Raw genomic sequence first — 21,683 nt, forward strand, 5'->3', positions numbered from 1 at the left:
TACATACTCTAAACCTTTGTTAAATCTTAGAGGTAGTCCTGTCCTATGTCACGCAGGAAACTGGAGTCTAAATTACAATGTACTGGGATATTTCTGGCATTCTTAAATCTCACCCCCACATTAGAAAGTTTCCATTGATGCAGACTCACTACTATTCAAAGTTCTTTTTAGAGCCATAACCATTTTCTTATGCAAAGGATCATTCAGAGAAATATTGCCCTCTAGTGGTAGCAAAAATTTTCTTAGACTTGAAATAATAATGGCCCCCAAATGCCAAAAATTAAAACTCAAAACCCAAACCAACACACCTTGAGCAACATTTATATAAGGGGGTAGGGCTTGCCTCAGATTTAATCTCAGATTTTAATGCAGATTTTAATTCAACATGAATATTTTTAAATATAAAAGCATGAGTCAAGAATCATAATCAATAGGCCCAATTCTCTGCTTTAAACTTTCTAGTATCTTTACAAGACTCTATGATAGAGCTCACATTCAGCTGAATAAAAGAAGCTTGAGGAGTACAAAAATTAGTTTACAAAATTCATTTGCCTTCCTAGAATAAACAGCCACCTCTCTCCTATGTGTCATCGGGAGAGGTGGCTGTTTATTCTAGCCACAGCCTCACTGTGAGGTGATGGAAAATCACCAGTATCACCTTTTTATAAACAGAAATACAATTATATGTCTTTCTGAATATGTTTCATGCCATTAAGTCATTGCAGTATCATAATATTCTCGCTAGACAATGCTCTCCTACACACCTAAGCACAATGAAGAATACAGGAGACGATAGGCCACTATAGAGGTTACAGGAGCTTGATGCTCTAAAAGAAAAAGGGTCTACAGAGATTGCCAAAGTGAGATAAGGAGGATGATGCACAAAAAAGATTGCGCAGACCCTGGAGTAGGATGACTGTTAGGGTCAGGGAGGCAGAGATATTTGAAAAAAGAAAAGGAGTACTTGTGGCACCTTAGAGACTAACCAATTTATTTCAGCGTAAGCTTTCGTGAGCTACAGCTCACTTCATCGGATGCATACTGTGGAAAGTGTAGAAGATCTTTTCATACACACAAAGCATGAAAAAATACCTCCCCGCACCCCAGTCTCCTGCTGGTAATAGCTTATCTAAAGTGATCACTCTCCTTACAATGTGTATGATAATCAAGTTGGGCCATTTCCAGCACAAATCCAGGTTTTCTCCATCTAAAGTGATCACTCTCCTTACAATGTGTATGATAATCAGGTTGGGCCATTTCCAGCACAAATCCAATCTAATCTCTGTAAACAGACTCAAAGAACATTCCTGAACCCTTTTCTGAAGCTGAAGCTCTAAACATGAAATTATGCAAGAACTGTTTAATCCAACAGGCCCACTTAATTTGCTAGCCTGATACCAGATGCAGAAAGCTTTAGATTAGCATACAAACTTGTTTCCCTTCCTGGTCTCAGGATGTCCCATTATAAGCTACGCAGTGTTCCACCATTATTTGCTTTGCTTTTTAGCCTCCCTCCTCCCACATTTAATTTGAACAACATTTCTTTTCAGAAACTGCTTGTTACAGGCAGAACAACAAATGAAGAAAATTGTATCCAGAGGGGAATCCACAAGAGGGCTTTGAAAAGTCCTGTTTTACTATTGCTGTCTTTAATAGAATGAAAGGCAATTTATTCACTCACAACTAGCAAATGGTAAGTGCAGAAGTCACCAATTTGTTGCCTTAGACCTGACAAAATTCCACATTTAGGAGCCATGAAAAATTGCACGAGTTATGGGGCTACCATGTCTCAAGAAAGATGGTCACCAATCCCGTACAAAGGACTTGCTTTACCATGAAAGAAAAACTGTGTGAGAGAAGTAGTCAGATGAAAAGTAGATATGTATTCTAGTGGATTGGTTAATACAATTATTTCAATCTTTCTCTTTAACAAGATTAAATAAAAGGCAGCCCTCTAGACCCTAAGCAGAACAAATTTTCACAAGAAATACTTATAGTCAGAAAAGATAGCTCATATTTTCATTTTCCATTAAAACACTGAGGCCTGGTCTACACTGGGCGGGGGGGGCAGGAGGGGGGAAATCGATCTAAGTTGTGCAACTTCAGCTACGTGAATAAAGTAGCTGAAGTCAACATACTTAGACCTACTCACTGAGGTGTCTTCACTATGGTGAGTCGACTGCTGCCACTCCCCCGTTGACTCTGCCTACGCCTCTCGCGGTGCTGGAGTACAGGAGTCGACGGGAGAGCGCTTGGGGCTGGATTTATCGCGTCTAGACTAGATGCGATAAATCAACCCCCGCTTGATCCATCGCTGCCCGCCGATTCGGCGAGTAGTATAGACATACCCTGAAAAAGGCCTGAAGACCAGATATTAAACCCAAGTTACCATAAGAAAATAAATATATTGTTTTGACATCTTTAATTCCTTTTTAACCATTTGGATTTGGTGAGAGGAAATTCTAGGATGTTCAAATGTATTAAATACTTTTGCTAAAACAACAATAAAGCTCTTGATTTTCAGGAAGAGACTCTCTCAACAGTTGCTACAAAAGGTGTTTGAAGAGAAAAACATCTGATAAAACAAAGACAATGTGAAAGTAAAATATAACCATCAAAATATAAAAGTCAATAGGAAACTACTTACAGATTTTTAATATCTACGGCCCCACGGAAAGCCTTCCTTGGAATTGCTTGAATTTGATTTTCACTGAGATCACTGCAAAAAAAAAAGATGAAACGAAACTTAAAAGTTGTTGTACATATTTTATCTGTACAAAAGAATTTTTGTAAAGGAATAAGAAAATGATTTCAAAATGAATCCCAACCACTGTAATTCAGTCTACGCTCTTTATGAAATATATTTCATTATAGCAACTGACTTGTAATTAACTACAAAGAAGTAATCACATTTCTCATATTACTTGAGCTACATAGCAATAAAAAGGTCCTCCATGTAATATGTGACAAAATAACACCATTTTTAACAGATGTGGTCAAACTGATTTTGCTTAATTTTGAATGCACTTAAACACTGAGTTCAGACGTTTGACTCAGAATTATGTTACACTCCACTGAAAGAAGACTGAAAATGAGAAGAGCATGGACAGAGAGGGAAACAACCTGCTGAACACAGGAGTTGCCACATTGAATCAGACCTTCACTCGATCTAGACCAGTATACTGTGCAGATAGTGGCCAGTACCAGATGCTTCAGAAGAAGGTGTAGACAGTAGGCAGATGCCCTCACAACTTATCCTGATCTGTAATAATAGGAGATTGGCTTAAACCCTGAAGAATAAGGTTTAATATCCCTTTAAAAAATTTGTTCGTATTTACTGTATCCATTATCTATTTAAATAGCCAACCCCTTTTGGAACTTGCAAAACTCTGCCTGAACAACTTCCTGCTGAAATGAGTTCTAGAAAACCAGAGTAAAACTGAAGCAGCGAGCAGAGAGAGAGAAAGACTGGATAAACAGCAGAGAGGGGGAAGAAAAATTCTAGTGGAGCTTTTGGAAGCTGTTCTTTCCTTAATATAAATTGTACACCAGCTCAGGCTTCCCATCAGTAGAAAACAGAGTTGAGAAACTCAAACTAGTTTTGTGAACCCCCAAAACAGCACGAGGAATTCACAAAACCTCACACTTTTTAAGGTTTGTCCATCTCCAGATTCTTAACTACTACAAAGTTTATATTCATATAACTTGCCCTGAAAAACAATCCTATATGTATATATCACAAGTCCTTATCCAATTCGTTATCAATTTAAAGAAAGGAAGGAAAAAAGCTATATTTATTTGCTAAATCTGCTGTCCTTGGCACATCTATTATCAAAGCATATCTAAAAGTAGACCCTGCTAACTATTACTAAGAGTGTGTGAAAAGAGAGAACCTGTGAGCTGTGATTTAATTTTCAAGTCACTTATGTAATTTTGAAAATGGAATATGACTGCATTGGTCTGGTGATAAATTCAATGACAAATTCAATTCATTCAAGGAATGAAATAGTGATCTTCAGCTGTAGTTACGATAACTTGATGTTACAGCCTTCTCTAAGAAATTATATTATAATCATAAACAGAGCATATCTATATTTACATTTCTCTTTAGGTGACAAATTTTATATGAATACAATCTTTCTCTGCTCCAACATATAAGAAGGGAAGTTAGCAATAACAATTCTTGTCTTGCTAAAGTGACAGGATATAATCTATCTCCATGTAATTGCAAGAAACCATGGCCACATACACATATAGAAAAGGAGTACTTGTGGCACCTTAGAGACTAACCAATTTATTTGAGCATAAGCTTTCGTGAGCTACAGCTCACTTCATCAGATGCATAAAAGTGGAAAATGCAGTGAGGATGTTTTTATATACAAACACCCATTTTTTCATGGTCTGTATCACTTCAAAAGGTTTTCTCACCCCACCCCACTCTCCTGCTGGTAAGAGCTTCCCTAAAGTGATCATCCTTACAATGTGTATGATAATCAAGGTGGGCCATTTCCAGCACAAATCCAGGTTCTCTCTCCCCCCACCAACATTTCACACAAAGATGGACTACAAGCCGTCAGAAACACTATTCCAGATAATGTCACGGCAAACCTGGTGGCTGAACTTTGTGACTTTGTCCTCACCCATAACTATTTCACATTTGGAGACAATGTACACCTTCAAATCAGCGGCACTGCTATGGGTACCCACATGACCCCACAGTATGCCAACATTTTTATGCCTGACTTAGAACAACGCTTCCTCAGCTCTCGTCCCCTAATACCCCTACTCTACTTGCGCTATATTGATGACATCTTCATCATCTGGACCCATGGAAAAGAAGACCTAGAGGAATTCCACCATGATTTCAACAATTTCCATCCCACCATCAACCTCAGCCTGGACCAGTCCACACAAGAGATTCACTTCTTGGACACTATGGTGCTAATAAGTGATGGTCACACAAACATCACCCTATACCGGAAACCTACTGATAGCTATTCCTTCCTACATGCCTCCAGCTTTCACCCAGACCACACCACACGGTCCATTGTCTACAGCCAAGCTCTACGATACAACCGCATTTTCTCCAACCCCTCAGACAGAGACAAACACCTACAAGATCTCTATCAAGCATTCTTACAACTACAATACCCACCTGCTGAAGTGAAGGAACAGATTGACAGAGCCAGAAGAGTACCTAGAAGTCACCTACTACAGGACAGGCCTAACAAAGAAAATAACAGAACACCACTAGCTGTCACCTTCAGCCCCCAACTAAAACCTCTCCAACGCATTATCAAGGATCTACAACCTATCCTGAAGGATGACCCATCACTCTCACAAATCTTGGGAGACAGACCAGTCCTTGCCTACAGACGGCCCCCCAACCTGAAGCAAATACTCACCAGCAACTACATACCACACAACAGAACCACTAACCCAGGAACCTATCCTTGCAACAAAGCCCGTTGCCAACTGTGCCCACATATATATTCAGGGGACACCATCACAGGGCCTAATAACATCAGCCACACTATCAGAGGCTCGTTTACCTGCACATCTACCAATGTGATATATGCTATCATGTGCAAGCAATGCCCCTCTGCCATGTACATTGGTCAAACTGGACAGTCTCTATGTGAAAGAATAAATGGACACAAATCAGATGTCAAGAATTTTAACATTCATAAACCAGTCGGAGAACACTTCAATCTCTCTGGTCACGCGATTACAGACATGAAAGTTGCGATATTACAACAGAAAAACTTCAAAACCAGAGTCCAGCGAGAGACTGCTGAATTGGAATTCATTTGCAAATTGGATACAATTAACTTAGGCTTGAATAGAAACTGGGAGTGGCTAAGTCATTATGCAAGGTAACCTATTTCCCCTTGTTTTTTCCAACCCCCCGTTCCTCAGACGTTCTTGTTAAACCCCGGATTTGTGCTGGAAATGGCCCACCTTGATTATCATACATATTGTAAGGAGAGTGATCACTTTAGATAAGCTATTACCAGCAGGAGAGTGTGGTGGGGGGAGAAAACCTTTTGAAGTGATAAACACCCATTTTTTCATGGCCTGTGTGTATAAAAACATCCTCACTGCATTTTCCACTTTTATGTATCCGATTAAGTGAGCTGTAGCTCATGAAAGCTTATGCTCAAATAAATTGGTTAGTCTCTAAGGTGCCACAAATACTCCTTTTCTTTTTGCGAATACAGACTAACACGGCTGCTACTATGAAACCTGTCATTATACAAATATAGACACCAGTTGCTGATTCTGGGTATTACAATTAAAATATACACATGAATTGACAAAGTTGAAGATGTGTATTAAAAATTTGAAAATAAAAATTCACACAAACTATTAATGGCCAAAATCTGTCTCTTGTTAACTGAGATGGGAGTCTCCACACACGTCCAGGCACCTACAAATGTCTGGTCAGGCAGATCACTCCACCAGCAATATACTCAGCAATTCTGCTTTTCTGTGAGAGGGAGAATTGAGAACACAGAATTTTTTTCTGCTGGGCCCACACATCAAAGATATCAAATTTCATGTACTGAGGCTGTGTACCCTAAAGTACCCTGCTGAATATGCTAAATTTGAAGCTTAAGGTGCTGGTTTGCAAAGGCTGCCAAGCCTGCTGATCTGGGCTCACATTAAACAACTTCTCTCATCATTGGGATAACCTAACAAAAATAACTACAAAGGCTTAACACAAGTGATTATTTTTTAATTCCTCTAAATACATTGCTGTAATATCAGTTGACTTAAATGGAGGTACTCCTGATGTACTCTGAAAAACGTTGGAGGAAATACAGGCTCAATGTACAGAAAAACAGACAACAACTTTTTAAAAGGCTAGTTTTAACTAAGCTTATTCAGAACTGAAAAAGAACTGCAAATTATAAGCTAAAAGTTTTGAATTCGAATATATTTATGTCTATTAAAACTGATATACATCACACTACATTAACCAATCATCCTATCATTTCTTTCTAGGACTTTCAGTACAGTCTATGGATGGTAACCAGGGGATACAGAAGGCAGACTGCACAATATTTATGCTACAACCATTTTTGGTTGCTTTTGTAAGTAGCATCTACATTCTGAATAAAGAAAGCCAGTCTCCATCACCTATTGGTCAACTTCTCCCACAGGCATCTTTGTGCTTTCTTCTACGCCATCCCTTACGTACGGAATGTCCTTCCTGAACTAACCCATAGTGTCACCAGCCTGTGCTACTTCAAATCTCACTTCCAGACCAATTTCTGCTGTGATGCCTACAGAATTTTCCCAAATAGAAACAGCTAGGTGGTTGGCAGGGACTTCCAGTATTTATTTCATTTGTGTGTTACACATATCATAGAATCATAGAATACCAGGGTTGGAAGGGACCTCAGGAGGTCATCTAGTCCAACCCCCTGCTCAAAGCAGGACCAATCTCCAACTAAATCATCCCAGCCAGAGCTTTATCAAGCCTGACCTTAAAAACCTCAAAGGAAGGAGATTCCACCACCTTGCTAGGTAACGTGTTCCAGTGCTTCACCACCCTCCTAGTGAATTTTTTTTTCCTAATATGCAACCTAAACCTCCCCCACTGCAACTTGAGATCATTACTCCTTGTTCTGTCTATCTTATAGTTAACAAAACAAAACCCCTTATTCGAAACTGTCTAGCTGTGAGAATAACGGGCATGTGTAAAGAAATCTTCTTATTGTTCCCTTTTCATCCCTTTTCTGCTTATTTTCACTGTTTGTTACACCCATTGTTGCATTTATACTGCAAGCTCTTTGGGGCAAGGCTTGTCCTTTTATTCTGTACAGTAACTCATCACTTAACGCTGTAGTTACATTCCTGAAAAATGCAACTTTAAGTGAAACGATGTTAAGCGAATCCAATTTCCCCATAAGAATTAATGTAAATAGGGGGGGGGTTAGGTTCCAGGGAAATTTTTTTCACCAGACAAAAGACTATATTATATACACACACACACACACACACACACACACAGTATCAGTTTTAAACAAACAATTTAATACTGGTTTCAGAGTAGCAGCCGTGTTAGTCTGTATTCGCAAAAAGAAAAGGAGTACTTGTGGCACCTTAGAGACTAACAAATTTATTTGAGCATAAGCATCCGATGAAGTGAGCTGTAGCTCATGAAAGCTTATGCTCAAATAAATTTGTTAGTCTCTAAGGTGCCACAAGTACTCCTTTTCTTTTTAATTTAATACTGGTACACAGTGATTATGATTGTGAAGCTTGGTTGAGGTGGTGAAGTCAGAGGATGAGATACTTCCCACGGAATGCCTTACTGCTAAATGATGAACTAGCAATTGGCTGAGCCCTCAAGGGTTAACTCATTCTTGTTAATGTAGCCTCACACTCTACAAGGCAGCACGAATGGAGGGATGGGAGACAGCATGGGAGACAGAGACACACACCGTGCGTGTGAGAGAGAGAGATGTGCATTGCCCCTTTAAGTACACTGACCCAACTCTTAAGTACACTGCCTTTTTAAGTAGATCAGCAAGCTGAGACCACAGCTGCTGCCAGGAAGAGCCCTCTGTCCTGAGCCCTGTCGTGTGTCCCCCCCCCCCCCCCCAATGGAAGATGGGGTAAGCGGAGTGCAGGAGCAGAGGGGAGGGAGACATCCTGACATTAGCCCCCTTCTTCCCCCGCACCCCCACCCTCCACACACAGCAAGCAGGAGGTTCCAAGGCAGAGGGCAGGAGCAGCACATGGCAGTGGGGGAGGGATAGCTGAACTGCAGGCAATTGATAGCCTGCTGGGTGGCTGCTGCACAGGGAACTTAGGGGAGTGGGGAGCTGCTGGGGGGCTGCTGGTCCACCCTGGTTCCAAGCCCCCACCAGCTAGCTGCAACGGGCTGCTCTTCCTGCAAGCAGTGGACAAAGCAGGCAGCTGCCAAACGGCATTATAAGGGAGCATTGCACAACTTTAAACGAGCATGTTCCCTAATTGATCAGCAACGTAACACTGAAACGTTAATCGGGACGACTTTAAGTGAGGAATTACTGTATTTGTATGTCACCTAGCACAATGGGTTCCTTAATCCAGCAATCAGAAGGAATTCTGGGTGGGGCCAATGGGACTCTACTGCTCCTCTCATGTGGGTTTACATTACACACTGGTTGCCATTTAAAAGCTAGTATGTACTTACCACATAGGAGCACAAGAAGTAACTGTTCAGACCTTCAGGCCAGGTGTACACTACAGATCTATATCAGTATAACTATGTTGCTCAAAGGTGTGAAAAATCCACACCCTGAGCAACATATTTATACTGACCTAATCCTCTGCGTAGACAGTGCTCATCAACACAGCTATTGCCTCTCCGGGAGGTGAATTAACTGTGCTGTGGAAGAAGCTTTCCCATCGGCATAGGAGCACCTCTGCTAAAGAGCTATAGTAGTGCAGCTAACAAGCCCTTACTTATGGCAGAATAGGAATTAATTGGGGTAAGTTTGGTTGACTTTTTAATGTAGACCTCTCCACTTCATATGGGTCTTTACTATCGTTGCTGTGATTGTTCACTACACAGTAGGCTGCAATCAGTGATGGTTGGGGTATACTGTTGATTACAAAAGAAACAGGGGTGTTCTGTGTCCTTGGCCAGTATTTTCCATTCCTGTACTGTTGTACAGCATGCAGTCCTTGTTACAACGAGGCAGCATTTTAGTCATTCTGTATGTACTCTACATAGTTTGTGAAGCCCCTTGGGATCCTTTAAAATGAAAGGGGCTTGTGAAGAGTGTACAAACCCTGCACTGGAAAGGAAGGGGTTAAAGAGCTGCTTAAAAGGGGAAGCAGAGTGGCTCACTGGCAGACAGACAGACACTGGAAGTGAGCTGACCTCCATGCTGAGCTCCTGAATGTGTCAGAAGTGGTCTTGCTGCTGCAGGCCTGGCCAAGCCTACAAAGCAGGCACCTGTGACTCTCTGAAGATCAGAGATTTTATCTTTATGTTTTTGTTCTTTACTTTACCTTGTGGGAAGAGAGCGGACTGGAAGTGATCTAGAGAGGCTGCCCCATAGGACCTGCAGGTGCAGGATTTAGCTGCCTACCTCTGGATCCCAGTGGAGAGGGTGGGCCCAGGCTCCCCTATTAACCCCTAAAGAGAAAGAATGCTACATTGGCTTACCTTGATGCAGGGAACCTAGTTGGGGGGAGAAGACTCTGAAGACATGATAGGAGATCCTGACTCAGGGGAGGAGCCCTGAGGCCTCCTGGTTAATCCTGAAGACTCCCCCAGTTGTTATACATACCCCTTTACACATACCCCAAACAGGACAGACTTGAATACGTGACCTGGCCGGATGGCAGAATCACTGGAAGAACTGACCACCACAGTGCAGAGCAGTAGTAGGAAAGAGGGGTACCCAGAAGGAAGACAGCCTGCCACACCCCTACCTGACAAGTAGGTGGTGCCACTGGTGAGCATCCCCCTTCACAGGGCTCCATAAGGGTACAATAATACCATAAACTAGTAAAACAAGTGGACATCATGGGTTCAGAAGTATAAACCTGAACTTAAGAGAGAGGGGGCATTTACCTGTTCCAGAAATGAGGATATCCATCTGGGCATTTTACAATAAAGGGACACTCCCACTGAAACAAATTATTCTGCAGCAATATTACAGCCCTATAGTTTACACAAAAGACAGTGTGTCTATGAAACAGTATTAACAATTCAAGGATGAATGATACAAGTGGAGAAATTAACAAATAATTGTATACAATTGGAATGAAAATAACACAGTAAATTGCAGTAAACTCTTTGCCACAGGGTGTAATGAAACAATATTCAAACCCTATAATAAGTTCAGATGATGTGTAGCAAATCCTATTTGCCCCATGAGCCTCTTCCAGATAATTTTTTCACAGTTCTGTTTAGCAATTGGTAGAGAGGGGATATAATCCACATTATTAGGCCAGTTTCTGAGTTCCATAAGAAGGCTTTGCCCCTTTATAATAGGTACTCAAGTAACTGCAACTTTGTGGGTTTAATCTATCACATGCACTTGGCTTCCACAACTCCTCCAATAACACTGCATTTGATGTATCCCTTCTAAGGTATTAGCAAACAACTGTTTCATCTATATTCCAAGAGCCAGTGTAACAACATGTAACTTTAGCACTTCTTTAGTATTGGGGAGAGGGGAAGCCCACAACAATGATATTCTGGAGACACATGAGCAGGACTGTTTTAATGGTTTGTTTAAGTTTAAATACGGTTCAGCTGCGTGAAGGGAATATGGCCAGAAACTTTGCTGGTTTGTGTTATTTTGATTGTACCACCCCCCACTCCCAAAATCAACAAACAACCCCCCCCCCAACTATAAATACACACACACCAGAAACCTCTGAATTTTTGTGTGCTTTACTTGGGACTTCTCCTGAATTTCTGCCCTGCTTGAGACTCTGACCTCCATTTTTTGCACCCACAAAAAAGGTCAGATTGAGGCTGGTCTCAAAATCAGACCCTAAATGTGCAGAACCTGAATAAAAATATCCTTGAGCAAATATGAAACAACATATTCTACCAAAAATTGAAACTAAGGCATTTAGACAGTGAAACTGAATGGCTACTTTATTTGTTTCTATGTTGATATTTCAGAGCATACTAGTAAATGAGGTGTAGTATATTTTGTAGACGTACCTATAGAAACTCATTTAAAAAACAAACAAATCTACTATTAAATTTTTTGGGGAAAATGGAGCTGGACTGCTGGGTTTTTATTTATAAGTATTATTGGGTTTGAGTTTGGTGTGGTGGGAAGCAATTTTACAGCAAAATCTTGCTACCACTTGTATTTCAGACCTGTATAATATGCTCATCTGTTCTCATATAAAAAACTGAAGATATTTGTAGGTGTTTTTGTTTTCCTAGTGATTCTAAGGATAAAGTCACTGTACAACCTAATATAAATTAATCTGATATACTGCATCAGCTCTTAGCAAATGAAGCCAATACTGCATTGCAGCTATTTTATTACCCACCACATATAGTTTCTAGTTGAGTATCCCATTAACCTTACAAAGCAATGCTATTATTTTAATTTTATAAATTGAAATAGCAATGTATAATATCTATATCATGCACTGTTAAGATTGGATCCATTTTTGTGTGTGGGAAAACTATCGTTCAATTTGATGCAATAGATCTTTTGTAGATGGCAAACCTACTTCTAAATTTAATTAGTGGTAATTTTATTTTCCTACATGGCTTACAGTCTGACCATTGATATCATAAATCTGTACTGCCATCTTCTACTTTGTGAAGTACTGAGTAACGGAAAATGAGTAATGTGTCCTGATTTTAAAGGAAAAAGAAGAACTATTGAGTCAGATAGGAAGCACTGAAAACAAGACATTTATTCAGTTTTACAAATCAGTTCAAAAAATGCCTATCTTGTGCCCTTGGTCCTTTCATAATTATTTAAAAACAGACAGACATATATGCATTATACCATAGAACTACTTTATCTCCTACTGGAAAGCAAAAAATCAAACCTATATATTCTTCATGAAATATATTATATTGAGCCACATGCAGTCTATATAATGAGATTATACAGGGATGAAGTATGAAATAATATTTCTGATTTTCATAAATTTAAGATAATGATCACACAACTTACAAAAGCTGAAGTGGAACAGAAGCATAAGTGACTTTTTGTTAGTTCAGTCCAGAGAAGTTAAAGTATCTAGTGGTGAAGGGTGGAATAAACCAGGTAATGGTTGCAGTATTTGTAGGAGGGATTTAGGAGGGAAGGAGGACAGGGGATGGGTGTTTATCAGTATACCATTCTGAAGTGCAGTTACCATATTTGTGAGCAGACCTACTTCCCCTCACATATGTTCTAATATCCAGCTCCCATTGGCTGCCTATTTTATTTTGTCACATTTCCCAGAGGTGGTTCTCCTAAATCAAACACATTTAAGACCTTATTCCTTGCACATCGTGTAGTCCTGTCCATCTGTGTGAATTGGATGTAAAACTCTACCAAATTGGAATTGCAGTATTTTACATCCATATTGTACTGATGTAAATAATTAGTTCAAAGCAGTGGAGAAACGGGCCCACTGGATCGAGATGCTCTACTCTGAGTTCAGCTAACCACAAAATAGCCTTATCTGAAATGTATCAAATTCTTCCTTAGAAAACAATATATCAAAAGATTTAATGCATAATTTCTTACCTCTCTATAAACAGACAAAACTTCTACAGATGAATAATGTGAAATACATATCGTTCATTAGACAAGCATCCAAGACACACTCTCTTATTAAATCTAATTGAATTCTACAATCCTTTGTGTACTCTAGTTTGGTGCAAAACCATACTCTAAATGCTGACGGGGCCCATTCAGCTGCTTGGTTAAACATACTGACTGGTAAAAATAAAAACCACCCTGGTCTTACATTTTACAACACCATACTGATTTATAGTTACTGTCAGCAACATATATGAACAAACAAAAAAAAAACCCTAAAACAAAATAATAAAGCAGTCAAAAATTAGTAGAATGGGGATTTCCCTTAAATTATTTAACAAATAATCCACTATATAAATTTGGCTCTGGGATTTACACTTGTAATAGAGTACTGGTGAAAGAACCATAATGTGGTATAGCAAAACAAACAACACTTGCTTTTTATAAATGAGATATGCTTAATTAGTTGTTTATAATAAGCATTATTTATTCATTCCCAAACTAAAACATTTGTGTATTTCTGCATATTTATACATAACTGATCCAATCGTTGATGGTCAGGTAATGATTGCTCCCACGATCCATTTCTTTCTCACAGCTAGAGAGAATTATTGCAGTGTAGTCTACATGGAACTGAACCTTAAATCAATCCAGAATTTACACTGATCGAGAATGCGGAAGTCTACTTATTAAACTATTCTGCCCTGTGGCAGCACCTGTGCTCCATAATCTGCACTCCCTATTGGTTTCTGGATTGAATTTAAGGTGTTTATTTATAAAGTCCTATATAGCCTCAGATCTTCCTACTCCAGGGACAATCTATCAGAAAGGTAGGCACACTTGGGTAGCAAGACAGTTTGAAGTACCCCAGGGGACTGTCTGTGACTCCATGTTAAGGTTGTTATAGGCTTGAGGAGTTTACGCTTGATAGTTGATTGGTGAAATCTAAGTACAGAACTCACAACTAATATGGGGTTTGTGCCCTGCTTCGTGTCAGTCTGCCCTGAGGTTGGTACCTATGTCTTTGAGCCACTGCAGGACAGACTGACAGGCCCTCAGCTTTGGAACAAGCTTTTCTTCAAAAGAGATTAGGATGGATAACTGGAAGGTAAGCGAGAGCTTGTGCTTATCCCATATGCTACAGGGATAAGCATATGATCCAAAATCAGCTCTGATTTGTTGACCTTCTGGGAATACTGCAAGGTGCCTCTGTGAGAGCTGCTTCAGAACTGGGCCTTTGAGGGGAAACAGATCTGTGGGGGAGAGTGAAGTCGCAGGGGAGTTTTGTGTTCTTCTGACTCTGATTTGATTTGTTAAAGTAATTTATGGCAGAGTGTCTAATGGTGCTGGATAGATGCTATTTTTCTACATTTGAGAGAGAAAGAAAGAGAAATAAAATAAATGTCCTCTACTCCATACTGGGTTTTCTGTCCAGTGAAGACTTTAGACTGGGTCTTATTGCTTTAGTCTCTCTATTCACTGCCACATAAAACAAGAAAACTATCTTTCCTAACTGTTTCATTGTAGGAAGGAATCTGGTCTAAAAGCCTTTTTATTGCTATACAGGCATTCTTTAGCGACATTACATTTTATTGCATTAGGAGTAACTTTTTTTTTTAAAGAATTGTTTTCAAGACTGTATAGTGTGATACAAAGAAACAAGAACAATTACCAAGCACCGAGAAGCTATTAAAGCATTATACTGCTGTATAAATGCAAGGAGAGTAAGGAGGATAGAACATTTTCTCTAAAATTAACAGCTCAGGTGAAGACTGAAGTGAATCTATTAAAGCATATTTGGAGTTTAACTTCCCATCATGGTACAAGGTAGATCACATTGTAACACATCCTTAATAAACATTTGTTTATATATAATCTGTATTGTGACCCTGTTTTCTCTGTGCCTGTCATGCAGCAAATATATTACAATATATAATACATAAAAGTACCTTTCCTATCAAAGCCTATTAAATTAGGCTTATCCAGTTAATTGTTCAACATTGACAAGTTGGACTCTAGATCAGTGGTTCTCAACCTTTTTTCATTTGAGGACCCGTAAAAAATTTTGAATGGAGGTGCGGACACCTTTGGAAATCTTAGACACAGTCTGCAGACCCTCAGCAGTCTGCAGACCATTGGTTGAGAACCACTAGACAGTCAATGTATGCCAGCTCTCAGTACAGCATAATCTATTTATGACATTACTCTTACAGTCAAACAACTTCTGATTCCTTATTATTTCCAGGCCTTGCTATTTGGCATGTACAGACCAGCTAAGGCAAACACAAAGGAAAATAGATGTTTACCAAGTCATTCTGCAGACAACTGATAAGATAAGTGTAGTTCTAAGAAATGTGATTCTACTTTTCTCTGTGATATACATTGATTATCGGCGGCAATAGGATTAGTTTTTGGTTTTCAGAAAATATCCAGTGAAAATGTTCTTCTCCATAATGGAGACAGGGAAGGAGTAAATTGCTTTCAACAATGTTTTGTTGATATTCCACATGGCAGCAGCATCTATCTCATTTGCCAAAGATAAAACAACAAATGATACGCACTAACGTTAACATCACAGAATTATTCTATAAATCATCAGTCCTGCCCATAACACCATCTTGCACTTGGCGGCTGTGATTGCAGAGCCATTGGCCATTATTTTTGAAAACTCGTGGCGAACGGGGGAAGTCCCAGATGACTGGAAAAAGGCTAATGTAGCGCCAATCTTTAAAAAAGGGAAGGAGGAGGATCCGGGGAACTACAGGCCAGTCAGCCTCACCTCAGTCCCCGGAAAAATCATGGATCAGGTCTTCAAAGAATCAATCCTGAAGCACTTGCATGAGAGGAAAGTGATCAGGAACAGTCAGCATGGATTCACCAAGGGAAGGTCATGCCTGACTCATCTAATCGCCTTCTATGATGAGATTACTGGTTCTGCGGATGAAGGGAAAGCAGTGGATGTATTGTTTCTTGACTTTAGCAAAGCTTTTGACATGGTCTCCCACAGTATTCTTGTCAGCAAGTTAAAGAAGTATGGGCTGGATGAATGCACTATATAGTGGGTAGAAAGCTGGCTAGATTGTCGGGCTCAACGGGTAGTGATCAATGGCTCCATGTCTAGTTGGCAGCCGGTGTCAAGTGGAGTGCCCCAGGGGTCGGTCCTGGGGCCGGCTTTGTTCAATATCTTCATAAATGATCTGGAGGATGGTGTGGATTGCACCCTCAGCAAATTTGCGGATGATACTAAACTAGGAGGAGTGGTAGATACGCTGGAGGGCAGGGATAGGATACAGAGGGACCTAGACAAATTGGAGGATTGGGTCAAAAGAAATCTGATGAGGTTCAATAAGGATAAGTGCAGGGTCCTGCACTTAGGACGGAAGAACCCAATGCACAGCTACAGACTAGGGACCGAATGGCTAGGCAGCAGTTCTGCGGAAAAGGACCTAGGGGTGACAGTGGACGAGAAGCTGGATATGAGTCAACAGTGTGCCCTTGTTGCCAAGAAGGCCAATGGCATTTTGGGATGTATAAGTAGGGACATAGCGAGCAGATCGAGGGACGTGATCATTCCCCTCTGTTCGACATTGGTAAGGCCTCATCTGGAGTACTGTGTCCAGTTTTGGGCCCCACACTACAAGAAGGATGTGGAGAAATTGAAGAGAGTCCAGCGAAGGGCAACAAAAATGATTAGTTTCAGAGTAACAGCCGTGTTAGTCTGTATTCGCAAAAAAGAAAAGGAGTACTTGTGGCACCTTAGAGACTAACCAATTTATTTGAGCATAAGCTTTCGTGAGCTGATCTGTAGCTCACGAAAGCTTATGCTCAAATAAATTGGTTAGTCTCTAAGGTGCCACAAGTACTCCTTTTCTTTTTGAAAAATGATTAGGGGTCTGGAACACATGACTTATGAGGAGAGGCTGAGGGAACTGGGATTGTTTAGTCTGCAGAAGAGAAGAATGAGGGGGGATTTGATAGCTGCTTTCAACTACCTGAGAGGTGGTTCCAGAGAGGATGGTTCTAGAATATTCTCAGTGGTAGAAGAGGACAGGACAAGGAGTAATGGTCTCAAGTTGCAGTGGGGGAGGTTTAGGTTGGATATTAGGAAAAACTTTTTCACTAGGAGGGTGGTGAAACACTGGAATGCGTTACCTAGGGAGGTGGTAGAATCTCCTTCCTTAGAAGTTTTTAAGGTCAGCCTTGACAAAGCCCTGGCTGGGATGATTTAATTGGGGATTGGTCCTGCTTTGAGCAGGGAGTTGGACTAGATGACCTCCTGAGGTTCCTTCCAACCCTGATATTCTATGATTCTATGATTCTAAAGTGCTTACCATTTGAGGATTAAAATCTCACAATGCCTCCATAAGAGGTAGATATTATCCCTCTTCAGAGAAGGGAAACTGAGGCACAATGTTTCAGTAACTTGCTAAAGATCACAGAACAAATGAGAAGAAAGGTTTAGGATAGATCACAGGCCCCCCAATTCCCTGTTCTGTGCTTTATTTACTACACAGGCTCTGCCATGGATTTGCCAGAAAATCATTGTCAGTCATTTTAACCATTCCTCTGCTATTTCAGGATTGCTCCTACCACAAACATTATAGTGCTCTGTCCAGTTGAGTGATAAATATTGGAAATAATAGCACTTCCACCACTTTAATTTGGAGAACTCCAAGATACAATAAATCTCAGTCAGAAAGGGGTTTTTTCCACCTAAAATTCAGCTTTAACTTTCCTCTTCATTTTCATCTCATTTCATTTTTAAATTATACCCCCTTTCGCTACCCTAAATTCCCCTCAATCTTTCACGTTTAAACCGTTCAGATTCTTGCCATTCATTTGTAAATCTGTATTTGAACACAACTAATGTACTACCCATTTGTAAATAGCATTGTATTATTGTAAACAGTAGATCTGTGTATTGCTCTTCTTGGAGGCCAAGGCAATAGGTTGCATACAATATATAAAAATGGAAATATGAGGCTTTGATTAATAATATTATAGCCCATTTGCCACCACAGTTTAGCAGCTCCTCCAATACTGGCACTTGGTGTTGTGCCACAAATATCAACATTACAATAATTAATATCAACAATTTATATTTCTGTTGTCACTCCAGTAACAGTTTGGTTCCTGGATTCTCATAAGAAATAACACAAACCATATCTGTTCACAGAACTAAGTCTTGATGAATTTACAATCCGTTAAGAATGAAAATGATATCAGAGTAGTCCAATTTTTTTTCATTTTTATAGGTTCATATTTAGATTCTGGAATGAAGCAAAACCTCTCATCTCAGTCTTGCCTTGAAAGCCAATCTATTGACCACAGAATCAATTCCATCCTGAAATGTCTCCAAAAGTGCACTTAAATCAATTTGTTACAAAGGCTTTGCATAAAATTATGCATGGAGAAAATATATTTTGTTTTAATATAAAAATAATTACCTAAGCAGACTCACCACCCTTACTTCATTACAATACAGTACCTTAGCATGACAAATGCTAATTGTAAAAATTAAACAAGAGCGTAAACAGGACCACACATGTACATTACTTGGGTCTTAGCAATTATTTTTTGAAAAGACAAATAGTCTTTTCTTCTGAGTAGTCTACTCTTCTACTAAATTAATATGCAACGCTGTTGCTTTAGGACTGTAAGAAAAAAAGTTACAACTTGTAATTGTTCTATTAATAGGATGTCAGAGAATGAGACCACCCATAATTTGGAAGGGAATTACAATACTTCTTCAAACTTTGGCTTCAATGCAATCCTTTTTCACGAAAAAAGTTTTTTGAGAGGACTACTTGAAACTCTTAAGAATAAAATAAAATAAAATAAAGATTTGTTCTTTATCCCCCATAGAGAAAGTCACACTGGTCAAGTTGATAGTTGAATGACAGTTATTGACTTCAGGTTGTCATGCATTTGTAATCAAAGTGCAGTTCCTGTAAGGATTGGTGAGATAACAGCACAGCTGTGAAGTGTGAGGGGACTGTTGACCTTTAACCTTCTCTCCTAGCATGCAAACTGACTTTTAGCAATATGGACAGAAAGTTTTGTTTAAATGTTTCAAAGAATACAATTTATTTCAACTCATGTATTCTACAGTCACATCCCTCTCTTTGTATATTACTATTTTAATAACAACACTATTAAGGGTTTATTTTCTGTGAGACAAAGCAATTATATTTATTGGGGGGGGGGATCACATACAAATGTAGGTTTTAGTTTGCATTCCTTCTGAAGGTTACCCAATTCAAATTCATTGTTTGAAATTACTAGCCGAACAACCCTAAAATTGCAAAAAAAAAAAATCATCCTGAAATAATCTGAAAATGTGCATCATAAAAGACTAGTGTGCTTGCACTATAGCTGCCACAAACCCCAACAACCTACTTATAACTAACACAGAACCACAACAGATTTGCAAATGTATTTGCCTCCCCAATCACTAAAATTGTGTAAAATGAGGGGGGGGGTCTTGCCCAGTCGACTTGCAAAAGTGCAAAGTGAGAGGCCGTTCCTTGAGAGTAGCTAGGCATGCTGTTCAGGCTACCTTGGTCTATCAGCAGAAGGTGGGATAGGATTTGCCAATCCTAACTGCTCGTACCTCACATCTATTTCAGAGGTGAAGCTAAAGGAATCAAAAACGTTCAAATCTATGTATCAGATTTGATGGTTTAGACCCCAAAATGACAAGAACATGCATTTTATTATGGAAAAAAATGATTATTTGCACGTGGATTTTTTTCTTTCTTCACCTGTGATTTTTTTCCTACATACTCACATTTTAAGTTGAGATGGTTTTGCAACGTTTTATTAATTGACTGATGTTCTTAATATTTTACTTATTTCCTCTCTGAGCTGCAGGTTGGAAAGAAAGACAAACAAATTTTTAAAATGTATTATCCATTATTTCAGATAAGGCCCCAAAGTATGAGTTCTTTATGATGATCAATCAGGAAGAAGTGCAGAAGCTTTCAGATCTTTCCAGTTCAAATCAACTTCACATAGGTGGTTTCAGTGCCTAGCTTTTGCAGTACCATCAGATGAGAGAGAATTTAAAATCAGATTACAGGTGGATTAAAGAAATATTGCCAGATGAATTTCCAGCCTATATCTAGCATATAATTTGCCAAAAGAAGTGAAAGAACCATTTGGGGGTGTTTTTTGATGTAGTCCTTACACACTAGAAGTGTGAGACAACAAACTAGACTTGCCAAGAGACAACTAGGTTTTGAAATACCCATTATTACTGTTGCCTGAAACAACAGCTCTTTGTAACAAGAGTTGGAAGCAGCCAATTTGTCTTCAATATTTAATATTGTTTCACCTGCTTTGAAATGGAAACTGCAAGCACTTTAAGGAAATGATTGAAAGGCTGTCTGGTTTGCTGTCTAATTTCATTCTATACTCTGTAACCCTGTATCATCTGGTGAAACACTGTTTTGTAACTTCCTGAAACATTGTGAATCACAACAGTTATCCCTAAACTCATTCCAACAACATATGAGAGGGCAGAGGGGATATTTTTCCTTCAAGTGCAGGCCTAAAATATTCAGCTAAACAGCAAGCTGAAGATTTATGAATGCTTTTTAAGATATGCAGTAAAACCTACTTATCACTCAAGGCACAGGAAAAATTTGCTGCTAAAAAGGAAATGATCTCCTAATAAAGGTGCAGTAGAGTTGTACTCACTATGATTAGGGCTACTTTGGGATGGTCTTTTTTGATGAGAGTTGCCAATTAAGTTTAAGTTACACTATAATATATGTAAAACATTAGTGGGGTTCAGCCTATCTAATTATTTTTAGATTTCTATTAACAATTATTATGGTTGTTACTGATTGTACTAACAATATGATAGACACAACGTAAACTCAAACGTTTCCACCCTGAAGATATTACTATATCGTTATGCCAAGAACATTTGAATGTAGCCATCACTTAACTGAAACTGCAAAATAAATGAGTAACAACCACCACCATTATTGATTAGTAAAACAATTTATCTTTTGTGTGTTTCTTGTACTTCAGATGCACAGATTAGTAATTCAGTCTAAGTTTTGAAGAAAAGAGCAAATTGTTCAGGGAATTTAGTGCATGCTAACGATATGAAATAGTATGGCTAGAGAGCTGCATCACCATGAGGAGAATCAGAATTTAGATATTGATGCTGGGAGCACTGCAGAGATAGCACACTCTGTCCATTAAAATAAGAACAGTAATTCATTCTGTCCATCTCTGGTGACTATTTATATGGAAGTTAAAGAATTCATGGCACTTCTAAACAATAAAAAGGAGATCCTCGACCAGAGAGGGAGCTGATGCACACTTTCTAAATTAATGAGACTCAATTAGGAATGCACTCAAAACAAAAACCTGGATCAGAACATCCAGGTTTCAGATCTGGATTTTCAGAAATTCAGATCT

At 39.3% G+C, this 21,683-nt stretch overlaps 1 protein-coding gene across 1 annotated transcript in view; it reads right to left on the reverse strand.

The window, feature by feature from the left end:
* SLIT2 (slit guidance ligand 2) overlaps positions 1–21,683 on the reverse strand; it is a 419,527-nt gene that overhangs the window by 172,743 nt on the left and 225,101 nt on the right. Inside the window, exon 5 of the mRNA XM_077814620.1 lies at positions 2,648–2,719. Within this exon, the coding sequence (XP_077670746.1) occupies positions 2,648–2,719 (72 nt within the window). The remainder of the gene's footprint in view (positions 1–2,647; positions 2,720–21,683) is intronic.

This window comes from Eretmochelys imbricata, chromosome 4, assembly GCF_965152235.1.
Source record: "Eretmochelys imbricata isolate rEreImb1 chromosome 4, rEreImb1.hap1, whole genome shotgun sequence".
NCBI classification, from domain to species: Eukaryota; Metazoa; Chordata; order Testudines; family Cheloniidae; genus Eretmochelys; species Eretmochelys imbricata.